This window comes from Sander vitreus, chromosome 17, assembly GCF_031162955.1.
Source record: "Sander vitreus isolate 19-12246 chromosome 17, sanVit1, whole genome shotgun sequence".
Lineage (NCBI taxonomy): Eukaryota > Metazoa > Chordata > Actinopteri > Perciformes > Percidae > Sander > Sander vitreus.
The window spans coordinates 8,687,139-8,701,768 of NC_135871.1; the positions used below are offsets into that span (position 1 = coordinate 8,687,139).

At 39.5% G+C, this 14,630-nt stretch overlaps 1 protein-coding gene across 2 annotated transcripts; it reads left to right on the plus strand.

Annotated features, from left to right (window-relative positions):
- The first annotated feature begins 4,068 nt into the window (after positions 1-4,068).
- Positions 4,069-14,038, plus strand: LOC144532330 (RING finger protein 122-like). 2 transcript variants are annotated; one of them, XM_078273027.1, is made up of 6 exons: positions 4,069-5,019; positions 8,511-8,667; positions 9,747-9,789; positions 9,888-9,929; positions 10,982-11,064; positions 11,927-14,038. In XM_078273027.1, exons 1-6 carry the CDS (start codon positions 4,995-4,997, stop codon positions 12,045-12,047), a joined length of 471 nt encoding a protein of 156 aa, XP_078129153.1. In that variant the 5' UTR covers positions 4,069-4,994; the 3' UTR covers positions 12,048-14,038. The 2 variants fall into 2 exon arrangements, with proteins under 2 accessions (XP_078129153.1, XP_078129154.1); XM_078273028.1 differs by having other exon boundaries at positions 4,069-4,566.
- Positions 14,039-14,630: the final 592 nt, after the last annotated feature.

Genomic DNA, 14,630 nt, shown 5'->3' on the forward strand with positions numbered 1-14,630 from the left:
AATTATATTTGAGGTGTCCTGGACTGTTTAAAACTGTAGAATCATTACATGTGCTCATACTTGGTAATAGTTGGTGCAGGAAATAATATATGTAAACAAAGGACAAGAATACTCTGCCTTTTGATTAGCCTGCTACTTCAGTCCATGCTTCAGTCAGGACCTTATTTAAGCAAATAACAGCGCCATCTTCTGCAACTCAAATGTTCTCAAATGACTGCATTTGACATCTAATCCTGGAGTGCCCTCTGCTGGGGAAAGGATATATTTAACAGCATCTCACTGAAAGCCACAGGAAAGATTATAAATTGCATGTAAACTCTGATATAAATCAACCAAATTGGAATATAGAGGAGTGTTTTACATAAAAATAAATCAAAGTTAAATTCAAACCTGTTCATCACAAAAAGCACTGGTATTACTGTGACCTCTCCTCGATCTGGATCTCCTGAAGTTTTCTTTAAACTGAGATATTACCCTTAGTAACTTGATCTATTATTATGGAAATACATTTAATAAGCATTTACATTTTTACGGACAGCTTAGTCAATTCATCAAACCAAGTCAGCCTCATTTACAAAGTTTAGGCACAGACTTTGAGGCCTTTTATCTGAACAAAAATATTGAGACAATATGTTGCCGAATGTTGTCCATATAGGAATATGGAGCTAGATTATTTCAGGGTGGTTTTCATTCCAACAACCTTGTTTTAAAAAAATCTATAATTCAGATTTTACTGATTTTGATACTCGTTTCTTTCTACATTCTAATGTCCTATTTCTGATTAGATTTGAGAGTGTGTAGATTAGATTATTTTTGTAACATAGAATGAGGTCAGTAGTTAGGATAAGTAGGATGAGTAAAATGTTATAGTCAGTATTTACTTTACACTAGCACACTTGCACATACCCTTTATTCTGAAATGTTGAATCCTGCAGGGTGTAGCCTTTATAATCCTTACTTGAGTAAGATGCACAATGTTATTTTTTTGCAACACACATTTAATGTTGTGTTAGTGGCGTTAGTGAGTTTCTGTTTTTCTGGTTTAATATGAAGGATTTCTGGTTAAAAAAACGCCACCGGACTGCAGTCAGTCAAATGCTGCATTTCTGCATAGCAACCACTAGATGGACCTTTAGTTACTCTGAAGCTCTGAAGTAAGCTTCATATAGGTTATAGCTAAGTCACATGGACAGTATATTGCTTTGTTAGTTGGGACTTCATTCTGAAGTTTCTAACTTCCAGGTAAATGAAAGTTGATTCTTCTCAGATGAAAACATATACAGACTACAAAAAGTGTTGCCCGGTTACCAGAACCCTGTGAATTTGCTGACTCAACTGTGGTAAAGTTAATATAGTGTAATCATTTCCAAGTAAATAAAAGATTAGTAACACTTTTATTTTATAATTAGTCTACAGATTATGTATCTATTTTGTCGTGCCTCTAACTATTCATACAACTTGACTTGCTTACTATCTCAGTGAGTTTCCATTTTAATTTCATATCATGTATCAAACATAATCAGAACGGGAAGTCGGCACTCTTAAATCTCTCTTACATTTGTTTATTTTATTTTTTTTATAGCTATCTAAAATGCCTTCCTTTTTTTCTTTCTTTGTGAACTGCAGATGCGAGCACACACATTTTTTTCTTAGAGAAAAAATATGTTACTTAATAGGTTATAGTTTTAATTCTACAAAAATGTCAAAGCAGCTCCAGTGGCAGAACAAAACTCACTGGTTGCAATAATCCTTACTTGGCCCCAAACCTCAGAGCACGTTTATACGGTGTGTGTGTACGTGTGTGTGTGTGTGTGCGTGTGTGTGTGTGTGTGCGCGTGTGTACGTGTGTGTGTGTGTGTGTGCGTGTGTGTGTGTGTGTGCGCGTGTGTGTGTGTGTGTGTGCGTGTGTGTGCGTGTGTGTGTGTGTGTATAGTGGTTTAGTTGAACTCTGGAGTGTTTACTCGTTTGGCACAGTTCACTTGGTCAGGTGAAAGCATTTTAAATAAAGTAGCAGCAAAAAACAACCGCAGTAAGACAGAAGCAAATACGAGTCTCAGCTCTCGTCCAAGAGAACTGCGTTACGGCTCATTACAGGGTCGAAAAACAACTCAACAAGCTACTGGAAACGAGCTCAAAAGAACATCTTTTGTGTTGTTAATATGTACTCCTCTCACATCTCACCAGAATGATGATTTGTTCTTTTTACAATCCATCTATCATAGCCGCATTAACTACCTGACTGTCTGTCTCATGTTCCTTTCCTGTTTACCTATCTTGTTTAACTTTCTGCTCACATGTCTCTCTACCACATCTTTATAATACTGACTGAATACCTGTTGGTCCCCATCCAAGTGGTTTGACTGATATTGCTTATTGAACCCTGATATCAGGTTTCAGATTGGATTACTTCCAATCTATCTAATACTATGTAATAGGGAATATGATTTATTCACCCATAAAGGGACACTGCACCCATTTAATACTACCGTTTAAAAGGTTAGGGGACTTGTGAGAGACAGATTAAATATATATACTAAAATTGAAGCAGTAGAGGCTGAGATATTGTGAATTTTTGTCCAGACTATATCAGCCAAGTTACAAAAACACTAGATCCTACACTTCCCATAATCCAACTCCATGGCATGTTTCATTAGACTTCAGAAAGATCCCTCCAGAGCCACAGAAGATGTTAGACAACTGTTTTCACAGGATGAATATTACTCTCTATAATGAGTAAACTGAACTTGATTATTAAAATTGGTGAAGTGCCCCTTTAAATCGGACCACTTCCTGCTCAAAATTGCAAAATATGGCAATGCTTTATAATACAGCCCACAAATTACAGTGTTATTATTAAGTACACGGGGTACCAATAAAATACATACTGGGTACCTATACTGGGACAAATACAGTTTGTAGGTCTAAGGGAAGAACACTTTTTATGTTTTGCCTTGAAATTTTCAAATTACTGAGTACATATTTAAAAATGATGTGGTAGGGTAAGGGTAAGGGTATCACTGCGTAACAACACAAGAAAAGAGGGGAAAGTGGGGTAGCAATGCTGATAGGTATGTAAGTGTATTTACACTCTTAAACAAACCATCAGGACAAAGCATTGAAAATATGGGAGAAAGCTCCCTTATTAATTGGATGTGCAGTTTAAGTCCAAGGATTGTGGGCTGTATTATAAAGCTTGGTCATACTTTTTTACATTATATTCTTTTGGTATATGAATCCTCGGAGACCTTAGTTACAGTTGCAGTAGCTACTTTTGTAGAAATCATGGGACGGATTGATTGACTATGGGGTTCCTGGGTCAACAATGTGCTGTGGGCCCCTATTGACGCCCCTATTTTTGCACCTTGTAAACCCAATATAAACAGAAATAATAAAGGCCTTTAAACTAGATGTTATCTCCGGGCCTCTGTAGAAGGTCAAAGTCAAAGTGAAGTTTATTATCCCGCAGGGGGAAATTCATGCGGTCTGCCACAGCTACTTAAAAGAAAAAGAAACACAGCACTTTAGGGCCTCAAGTTCAGGTGCAATGCACATGTCACCTTTAGGCCCCTATAATTTCTGTTTATAATGTGTTTCAGTGGTGATTACATTATTAACAAAGATATTTACAATTTCTTCAGAACTAATTGGTGAACTTTGTATCCCCTGAGGTTCAGGGGCAGTTGCCCATATTGTCCATTTCATGGTGCAGCCTTGGTGGAAATGGATTAGTTCCTCATTTGAATCAGTTTAGGTTACGATCTTTATAAACAAGGGAAGCGTTGTATAAACTAGAGTTGGAATCAACTAACTCTACAAATAGCATGTATTCAATCCAACTATATCAGAACTATCATATCAAAGCGTCTCACCATGCTGTTTCCACATCTGCCTGTCTGCCATCTGCTCTACAGCTACTTCAATAATAGCATGCAGCTGCAAAGGAAGGAGGGGATGGGGGTGGAAGGAAAAACCCAGAGGGGCGAGAGGTAAAGGGAGGGCAGGCAGGCGGGTGGGTGGGTGGGTGGGGAGGAAGAAGGAAGGAGGGGGCGGTGAAAGCAGAGCTGTGATGCAGACAGCGAATCACATGAGCAGGGATCTGTTTACAAACTGAGGGCTGTAGAAGTGGAGAAGAGAGAGGAGAGTGAATGTGAGAGGAAAAGACAGGAGAAGAGCCTGGATATGCATTAACATTAGCCGCATTGTCTTCCTGTGTTGTATACCTCTCTGTGTTCTTTGTTCAGAGCAGAAGGCTGGGGAAGAGATGAGACGCTGCTTTCCACAGGAACACTGAGGCTGCCTGCCTGCCTGCCTCTCTGCCTCTCTGCCCGCCTCGTTGGCTGGCTGTGCTGCTGGGAAACCCATCCATGTCCTTCCCTTTGTGTCTCCATAATTGGCAAAGGCAGGTTTTCACAGCCAGAGAAGAATAAAGCGACGTGGAGATCTAAAAAGAGAGGAGAGAGAAGAAAGGAAGGGAGAAGAAAAAAGAAGAGGAAAGGAGGGAGAGCCTCGTGACAATGTTTTGAAGGGGAGGCAAAACAAAAAAGCAGGGACTGCGCTCGGCCAGAGGTACATAACAGTGCTGGATGGGATTTGGAGTATATTTCCTCATACTGTCAGTGACATTGGTGTCTTTTTTTTCTTTTTTTTTATCCACAAAAAGTGCTCACAGGTTCATCTCCAAGACTGTTGTCTTTGTCTTTCAGTGGCAAAGCCTCACTGCAGACTGAGGTTCAAATGAGCAGCTGGTTATTTTGGTAATGTCTTCTGGAGAAACTGGGAGTCTCTAATCAGTTCGGCTTACTCCAGACCACAAGGATTTAAGCCACTGCACATTCTCTCAACTATCAGGGTTAAACTAGTCTGAAACAAAAACAAAAAAGTAGTGGATGTACAGGTCAAATCTTGTGCTTTTGTGGAAACCAGACTTTGTGATATTGGAGAGATCATGACCCCAAAGATTGTTTAGGTTTACCAACCGAACATTCGCACATTTGATGCATCCAGTCCCATGGTGTAACGGTAAGTGTCCTGGAGCAGGTTGCACAGTTTTTTCTTAAGTTCAAACTTAGCCTAGCAATAACGTAAGTGTTTACTAAATTGAGATTTAAATCACAGAGTTGCACCACACAAACTAGGTCTATTGCGTATGTGCTTCATCCTCTAACAGGCTTCGCTGTAGGTTTACCTCATTGAGGGTATATATATATATATATATATATATATATATATATATATATATATATATATATATATATATATATATACATGCCATATCATATAAAACACTGGCACACCTTTTGATAGGCTCTCTTTCACTCAGACACCTTGAGTGCAAACACAGCCCTCGGTAAAAACTTCCATCACCATCTTGTGTTGCTGAGATGTCCCCCTAAGCAAGTCCTGTTGTTTCTCGTGACTATTTCAGCCTGCTCGTTCCCTCTGCTGGGAAAGGAGGCATCGGCTAACTAGCTGTGGTACTAGTACCACAAGGAAGATAACAAGCTTGTCTGTGAGGACGTTCCTGTGTCTTTGACGACATACCAGACACTTTTGCTTACTGCTAGGCTAGTGTCACTCAGGCTACGTCACTAGCTGGCCAGTTCTAGCTACACCATGACATGCTACAGTAGCATTTGCTAATTTGGTTTAGCAATAGCCAGCAAACTGCCTCCCTCACTGGCTCGCTTGACAAGGTTACATACATTGGTTGATGTTCAACGCTGGCTTTGTTGCAACTGCCTTTTGTTGCTGGTTGCCCAGATGGTGGAGCCAACTTCTGAATTTGAACTGTTTGGTCCGAAGACATTTGGAAAGTCAAGAAGACCCGCAAAATTAAATCATTTAATCCCCATTCAAGTTAGTTAAGCGCTAAACTGGAAGTAGCCGGCCCGGCCAGGGGAGGTCTCTAGCGCGCCTGCTCTATGGGCCGCACAATGCAGAAGTAGTGCTGATCATCTGGATAATATTTGGCTCCATTATGGCTTCATGCGCCACTCAGCAACTCTGATAGGAATGAACGGGGCTCTGTCTCGAACGCTGTATCCATTTTTTATAATCCATCCATGGGTTAAACCAATAGTGAAGCCCGTTAGAGGTCTATGCACATACTCAAAGAGCTGGAGTTACATTCAGGTAACTACTATTTCTTTTACTGAGATTAGTTGTTACTAAATGTTAACACCCAGTAACTGCCAGGTGTAACTGTCAACTAACTGATAAAGTTTCAGAAGGACTTCCCACACCACTGGATTTATAAATAGCTGCTACAACACAATCCTAATTATATACACAAAGTTATGACATGACCAATAAGAACCATTATCATAATGAGTTTATCAGGCCTATGTGTTTTACCACTGACATGACCTCAAACATATAAAAAAACAAACAACTGAGACCTCTGAAGGAAGTTTTTATACAGTCAGGTTCTATCATTTTCCAGCCAACGCTACTCTTCCAGTTTAACAGTGTTCAGGCACAGTCCCATGCATTTGCACAGTGGCCTACCTTTTAGCGCTTCACTATCAATGATTTACTAACATTGTGCTAAGATTACATCTGCTTCCTCCTTCACCCAAACCTCTTGTCAAATCCCCCCCCACCTCCCAAACTGTAAAACCGAAGATTGCATCCTCCTGCCCTGACCCCTGTCCATTACAGAATTATTTTTGAACCAGGAGGTCACCATCACAGTATACGTTGTGCACTTAAGCTTAAGAGTTAACTACTGTGGTTTGAGGCGGTATCGTGTGGAATGAAATCTTACGTGTTCAAGCCCCTCAGGCTAAAAACACCCCCGTGCCCAAACTCCAGCATGTAACTAGTGTTAGGCCAAGACGCGGACTAGGAAGTGGAAGACATACATTCCTGTGTGATGTAAGGATGGTTGTAAAACTTCAAATGAAAGTGCTTTGCAGGGCTGGAGAGGTTGAAGATAGTAAACACCAGTAGAAAAAAAAATCTAAGATCTCCTTTTTTTTCCTTTAACAACATTACTACATTAATTATACGTAAGTAAAAAGGTAGTAAAGCCAATTGCAGTTTAAAGAAAAAAGTGTCAAAAGTTATTTCCACAACTCAGTTCTCTCCTTTCTCCCACTTTCTCACTCACTTCTTATTTAAACACAAAATTACAAATCAGTCACCTCCGTAGCTGTTATTACACACTGCCTCGTCTACAGATGCACTTACATCTCAACTTTCACCCAAGTTCAAAAACTTTGTGCAGCTCAAGAATCCTGGACGTCTAAGCAGCATTGCACTGCAATTTGAAATATAAGGCTTCACAGATGTAGTGTGCTGCATGTGCGCCAGGCCTTACAAGTTACACAGATACGTACACCGCATCCTTGCCATAAGAGGTGGACACAGACAGGGTGATGTATGATGGGATACATTTGGCATGAAGACCTGTGTGGACCGTGGAAACACGATGGCAAAGCTCTGACAGAGCTAAGAGGGCTAATATCCCAACAAGTGGACACAAAGATTACAGAAAGGGCCATTGTAGATGACCTATGCTCCACTAAGAGTGAAGGGGTTTACTGTAACTTATCCATCTGGGGACAATTCATTATGTCATTCCCTTGCACAATAATCTTATCCATCAGAACTACACCTAAACCTAATTCTAACCTTATAGATTTATAGATTTTTAGAAAGGCTAAAATAAAGTGTCAAAGTTGTAGACGACCAGCATTGTGCACTTTGGGAACCCAAGACAGGAAAGAAATAGTCCAATAATCAGATCATTCATGAAGTAATGAAACATGGAAGCTCACCCACACTACTCTAAATGTATGCTACTAACATCATTCAAAGTGATAAACACGGCTAAATCTCTCAAAGCTTTCAAATGGATTCACCATCTTCAAATGCCATGTGTAAAACACTCTTTATGCACTCTGTGTGGAAATTCATACAATTTGTCTTTCTGCTGAGTTTCTAAATGCCACATGATGTAGGCTACATTCCTTACATGTGAATCAACTGACTGTAGCTTTGTTTGCGGCAGCTATTCATGTTTAAAAAATTACATTTTCATATTTTGCCAAAATGCGTTTGAAAAATATTGCCAACATTAGGCTTTGTGCATGAGTGCCTTGTTCTTTGTGCGAAGACAAACTTGAGTTAGTTTGGACTCGCTTACTGGCTAATGCCAACCTTTCATGAAAATATATGTTGATAAAATGCAGTTTGATACATATTGAATGTCAAAGTTGTTAATACTTCAGTGTGTAGGAAGGTTGCCTCCACACAAGTATGCCTGACTATTTGTAATGGTATAAATACATATTCAATGGATAGTTCACAATTTCTTGTTCTAAATGCTGTTTTAGAGGCTTTTCACCCTGACAAGAATCTGAGGGAAATGCATTTTCTCATTATCTGTGATTGCTGTGATTGCTGTGATACTGTGGTGGTAAAGCTTCAGCTGTATCGATACAATATCTTTTGCTCCTGTTTCCATTCTGTGTCATCTTTTTTTTTCATGTGTCCCATCCTGTCAGGGTCTACGTGTGACGTTGGATTGCAGAACTCCGACCCTTACGGCAAGATGACATCTGAAGAGCTCTTCCACCTGCCGCTCAACATCTATATCATCATCCTGGGCATCGGCCTCTTCATCCTCATGCTCACCCTTTTCTTCTGTTGCTACCTGTTCAGGTACAACACAACAGACGTGGCTGGGTTAGAGCTCATGCACAGGATTCAAACAGTCAGACTGCTGTACTGGACTAGTGTAAAAATCAGACATAACTCAGTAATTTCGTGCATTTGTGACTGGAGACATCGATCCAGTTTAACTCCACGGTCTGTTAAAAATGCAAAGAAAGTTTGTCATTTTGAAGCTCTCACAGATCATTAACCTAAGTGCCTCACATAAATTATTTTCTGATCTTCTGATCTATTCTTATTTATTCTTATTTATTCTTATTTGTTTTCTTCATTTTCTCTCCTCCTGCCTGAACAATTTTAGTTAGTGATATTCTGTATTTTTCTTTCAACAACCCTCCTTGCATACAACATAGCTGTTTTTCTTACCTGTAGAGGAGGAGAGCAAAAGATCTATACTCAGTAGAGACTGAGTTTTAATATTTGAATGAACTACAGTTAGTTGATTCCGGTAATCTGTCAATGCAGAGGTCTGTCATTGTGTTACATGATGCTTTGTCTGTTTTTTGACAGAGTTTCAGGTGAAAGCTGCTAATATAAAGGCAATTACAGACAGCTGGATTAGATCAGTGAACTTCTGTCCACTTCTGGAAAAAACCTGTTCAATGTTTACCTTTGCAAAGGAGGTTATGCTTTGTTGATTTGTTTGGCTGAAAGATATCTGAAAAACGTATTACGGACTGTGGGGTTATTTGAAGTTGGGAGAAATGTTTAGTTTTAGCAAAGTCAGAAGCCAACAAAGTTTTTAGTTTAGTCAAATTTGTACTTGTTCACTGAGCCCATCATAACTGTAATGCATTTACGCTTTCAACAATTTATGATCAATTTAATAAAACAGAGCACGTTCTTGAAAGTGTTACAGATCTGTTCGTGGTGAGCGTGGATGCGCAGGCTGTTACTTGAATTTGGCGTTGTGTGAATTCCAGGGCTGCTTGACACAGTATCTCAGCTGATTCCCACAGCATGACAAGACGTGTCCTGAAGAAGACAGATATGGAGCACCAGGCACATAATAGAATTTTTTTTATTCTAAATTACAGCATGATAAGTTAGTTTTTTGTGCTCCACAGGCTCAGGAGACAAGGTGCAAGAGAACAGTTCGGCTACAATGAGGTAATGTGTTAATACATAGTGTCAGATTGTCATTCAAACTATATTTATTTGTTTGTTTTTTTGTCTGCATTTTGTCACAAATCTGTTCTTTTCAACAGGTTGTTTTGAAAGGAGCGGGGAAGAAACTGAGCCTTCTTGGTGTAAGTTGAATACAGAGTGAATGGGAGCACAATGATAACTGGCTAATGGGACGAAATGAATGTGGAAAACCTACTGTGACTCCAGTATTTAAAATGTAGCAAAATGATGTGATGGCTACAATTTTCAGCAACACATTTACTGCTGTAATGAGCTACAGTGAATCTGTAATTTGCTAGAAAAACAAGTATTTTTCAGTTATTCCTGTTGGCAAAGTTGTCCAATTATAGCGTAAAAAATATTCCACATGTAATCAACGTCTGAGTTACTGCTATAACTGAAGTTCAGAGGATAACCACGCAACCAAACATTATATATTCCTTTCTATGATTTTCCTTTTACCGTACTTCATTTAGGCTATTTTTGAAGATGGTTCTGTCTGCTTGGCTAGACACAGCAGCCAGCTACTCCCTGGTACACTGTTGCAAATACATGACAGTTCTTCTGGCTGTCTTATAAGCTATGTCCCAATTCCATACTACAAAATAATTGTGAGCAGGTTTTGGAAAAGTAAGAAAATGGAGTGGTGTTGTCAGACAAATTCACACAACAGAAATAGGAACTACTCACAGCTAGCAGCAAACTGTAACTCACAGGAGAAGATCTTCTCAACAAAAAAAAAAGTATTTAATCTTTGGATGATCATTTTGCTTTATCTTTGCTAAACTACCAAAATTGAAATTGGCAGTAGACTAGTCTGACATAGTAGTTAGGGTTAGAGTGTACATTTTCTATCATTGCCTGGATGTTGAAAAGGGTAACGTTCATTTCTTGTACTAAATGCAAAAACAGAATATAGTTTTGTACATACTGTTAATATGAATATATGGCGATTAGGCACTGATCAAATTGCAGTGCAGTCATGGAAAGTTTTATTGGGGATTATTTTAGCAAAGAATCACAGTCTAGCTGCTGAATGGATGCATTATCGTTCTGTCTTTGTAAATGTTATGCAGCTATGATAGTGCTTGTATAGGGACATTTTGTATTAACGGTGAATAGTTTAGGTGTCGGTTATGAACTGACTTCATAACCTGTCATTTCCCCTTTTCAGCAAACATGTGCCGTGTGTTTAGAGGAGTTTCGCAGCAGGGATGAGCTTGGAGTGTGCCCATGTTCCCATGCGTTTCACAAGAAGTAAGTTTTACAACCCTGCTTGGTCATTTTCAAACTTTGATGAGATTGGACAGCTGACTCCGTATTTGTGAACATGCACAATGTATTTCAAAGGTACAGTCAATTTACTCCAGACTTGATTCATTTGTTTAGCTGTTTCACAAATTGGTGATCACGCAGCTAATTGTATTGACTCATGCATACTCATGACTGAAGATGCAAACAATCTTCTATTGAAACCATGTGGAATAGCACTTTTGGAACAGCCACTGGGTCTGCACATCCATTGTCAGTGGCTCCATAGGCCTCGCTTTTAAAACCACAAAATATTATTCTAGCCTTGGTTTCTTAACATTTTGGTAAAGACTTTGCGATGTGCAACAATCTTGACTAACCAGCTCGAAGGAGTGACTCAAAAATAATTCCGCTTTTGATGGACTTCTGCCTTCAGGTTAACCGATGAAGCAGTCAGAGAAGTAGTGGATTTCAGGAAAAAAAGATATTGGGCAAGTTTTTCAGGGTGTCTTGCCAAAAAACGAAGAGCAAATTCCTGACAACATATGTCCTTACATGTTTGAGCATGAGCATGCTTGAAGCAACGGAGACCTGTTTTTGCCCTGCAGCATAGGTGTGACATTAACAGTGCTTTTAGACCGGTTTGCTCATCCTTCTGACTCTACCTGTATCACCAGTATCTCCTGCACTGTGTACATATCCTGTAAGTCTGTCTGCTCAGTCCTGTTTTACAACTGTTAATTAAGCTGTTTGAACTTCTTTTTCTTCATAGTTTCCACCTGGACAAATCTGTATAATTTTTCGTACTTTGTCTTCCTTTGAAATTACAAATTAGGTAATATGTCTCTCATCTATCTGCTTTTCTCAGGTGTCTGCTAAAATGGTTAGAGATCCGCAGTGTCTGCCCCATGTGCAACAAGCCTATTTGTCGCCTCCAGCCTAACCCCCAACAAGCACCTGAGCGGCCACAGAGTCTCCTGGAGGTCTGAGAGGGGAACATATGTAACAAAAGCACCTCTCCAGATAGTTGACACCTTGTCACCTGTAGTTTTAGTAATGCAAACATTTCTTCAAGGCAGAGCTACTCTGGAAGTAGAACTTATATAATAGTCTGAGTTAAACAGTAAGTGGCTAAGGAGCCTACCTGGTAAACTATATGGGGGGAGACTGTAACACTGAGACAGAGGTGGGAATGCTAATTCATGATAGCAGATTAAGGCTAACTATCAAGCCTAGATACTGCAATATTCAGTACATAGCCAGATGTTTAAGCTAAGTGCCTTACAGCTGCAGATCCTCTCAATGAGAGACTACACCCGTCAGCACTGGGCACAATGATGAGGATTCATGCATGCATGGAATCCAGTTTACTCCTCATTATAGATAAGTTATGTAGGAAATGGTGAATGAGTTGTGGGGAAATTGTCCTAAATTGTCTGGCGCCACTTAACAGTGAGACATCCATCCTAAACTCCAGGCTTCAGAAAGCTCCTTCTCAATTCTACTTTGACATTTTTTCCACAGTCTATTTTGGTAACAAGATTACCTTTTTAAATGGTATTCAGCATCAGCATTTACCATCAACATTATGGCATCATTTCCAAAAACATATCGCTGGCATCATTATCAGAGTGTGATGATACCAGCTAGTTGGGAAATGTTCCAATTCCTCATTTAAAGGTGCTGTAGGTAGGATTGTGAAGATCCAGGACTTAGCCAAAACATGTGAACATCGACAACTTCTCAGTCCCTCCCCCCCTTTCTGCTAAAGCCCAAAACGCTCTCCTAAGCCCCTCCCCCCACAAAGGAGAATGAATGCGTGTGCATGAGCAGTGATTGACACGCAGTCAGACACCCCCCAGTCAGACATGCCTCCAGAGCAACTCTGCCTCTGAGAAATGTCAGTCTGCTTGTTTTTTTACTTTTCTCAAAAAAAAAAATGACATGCAGTGCCACATGAATATGATGTGTCTCAGTCTTTCACCGCAACTTAAGAGCCTGAAGCTTAGAACGAAGAAGGTTCAACCCCCAGACATGCAGCTTTGAAGATATCCAAACCTCGTTTGGGTTATTGCTGCCCCAAAGTTGATGGTGAATGCAGAGACTGTGATGAAAGATGTGCAGTTGTGGAAAAGAGGACTTTTAACAAAACAGGACAATTGTAAACTAACAGGAAACATGGCTGTGTGTATTTTAGCTGTAATCTTTCATTGTCCGCGCTGAGTGAAGGTAATGAAGCCCTAAATGGCAAGACATTATATTGTCATATGGGATCTGATAGAAACTACAGGCAACTACATTCAGCTACAATTAATGGCCAACCAGTACATTAACACATATATACATGGTTTAAGTTATTTCTAAGAAAGTGTTTTGTATCATAACAGGCTTTCAGTTAAAGGTATTGTGCGTCAGTGATGCTAAAGCACGTTGAATGTCATTTGTCAGTAGTAATAGTTGGATGTCATTGTTGCCAGTGGGACAGATGACATCTTAGCTCCGCTCTGTACTGTGGTGATATAAATAGACACACTGCACTGATATGAAGAGCCTGTTTCTTGTCTGATTGAGATGCACCATAAAGAGCATTCTCTGTATGTACCATGTAATATATTATGAGTACTGTGTAAATTGTAAATGCAATTTTCTGATTTTAGAAAAAAAATATATAACCAGTGTTTTGATATAGTCATTTGGATCCAAGTCTTTTTTTCTAGTTTTGCTACATGTTGACACTTGAAACAGTTTATTTGTATGCTGTCGTTATATACGGAAGGTTAAACTATTGTGCTATTGGTGCCCTATCTTTGTTTTAGGTGGTTTTGGTTGATCTTACCAACTGTGTGTGAATGTGACGGAAGGATTTCCACCAATAAGGTGCCACCTTTGATATAAATGTGCCTAAAAAAAAATCTTCATACCTTAATTCAGTTCATAATTTTCCAATAAAATTCCAGCAGGCTGTGTGCTGTGAGGGTAATGCTGGAGTTACTGCTACAGGTAATTACGAACTGTTTTTATTTGATATTGTTTAGCCATGGTAGCGCTGCGTAAGTCCAGGGATGGCAACGTCTGTCTGTTGGTCAGTCAGTCAGTCGATCCACCATTCTGGTCCAGGCTGAACATCTCTCTCTCTTAACAACAACTATGAATTGTCATTACATTTTGTGCAGATATTCATGATCCACAGAGGATAAATCATACTGACTGCTACTAATAGTGGATCCCCTGACAATTTTCTCCAGCGCCACCATGAGGCTGACATTTTTTTTAGTGAAATGTCGTGACGACTTTTGGATGGATTTTCATTACATTTGGTACAGACATTCATTTTCTCCTCGGGATGAACTGTAATAACTTTGGTAATCGCTAAACATTTCCTCTAGCACCAAACTATAATTTGTCCAATACTTTGGTCTATGGCCAAATACATGCAAACCTCATGAGATTCTCCATCAGCTTCAGCTGTATAGCATACTTTGTGTTAACTATGTTAGCATGTTGACCATAGACGGTATAAAATAGATGCTAAAATGCTAAACAAAGATGGTAAACATTGGGCTATACCTGCT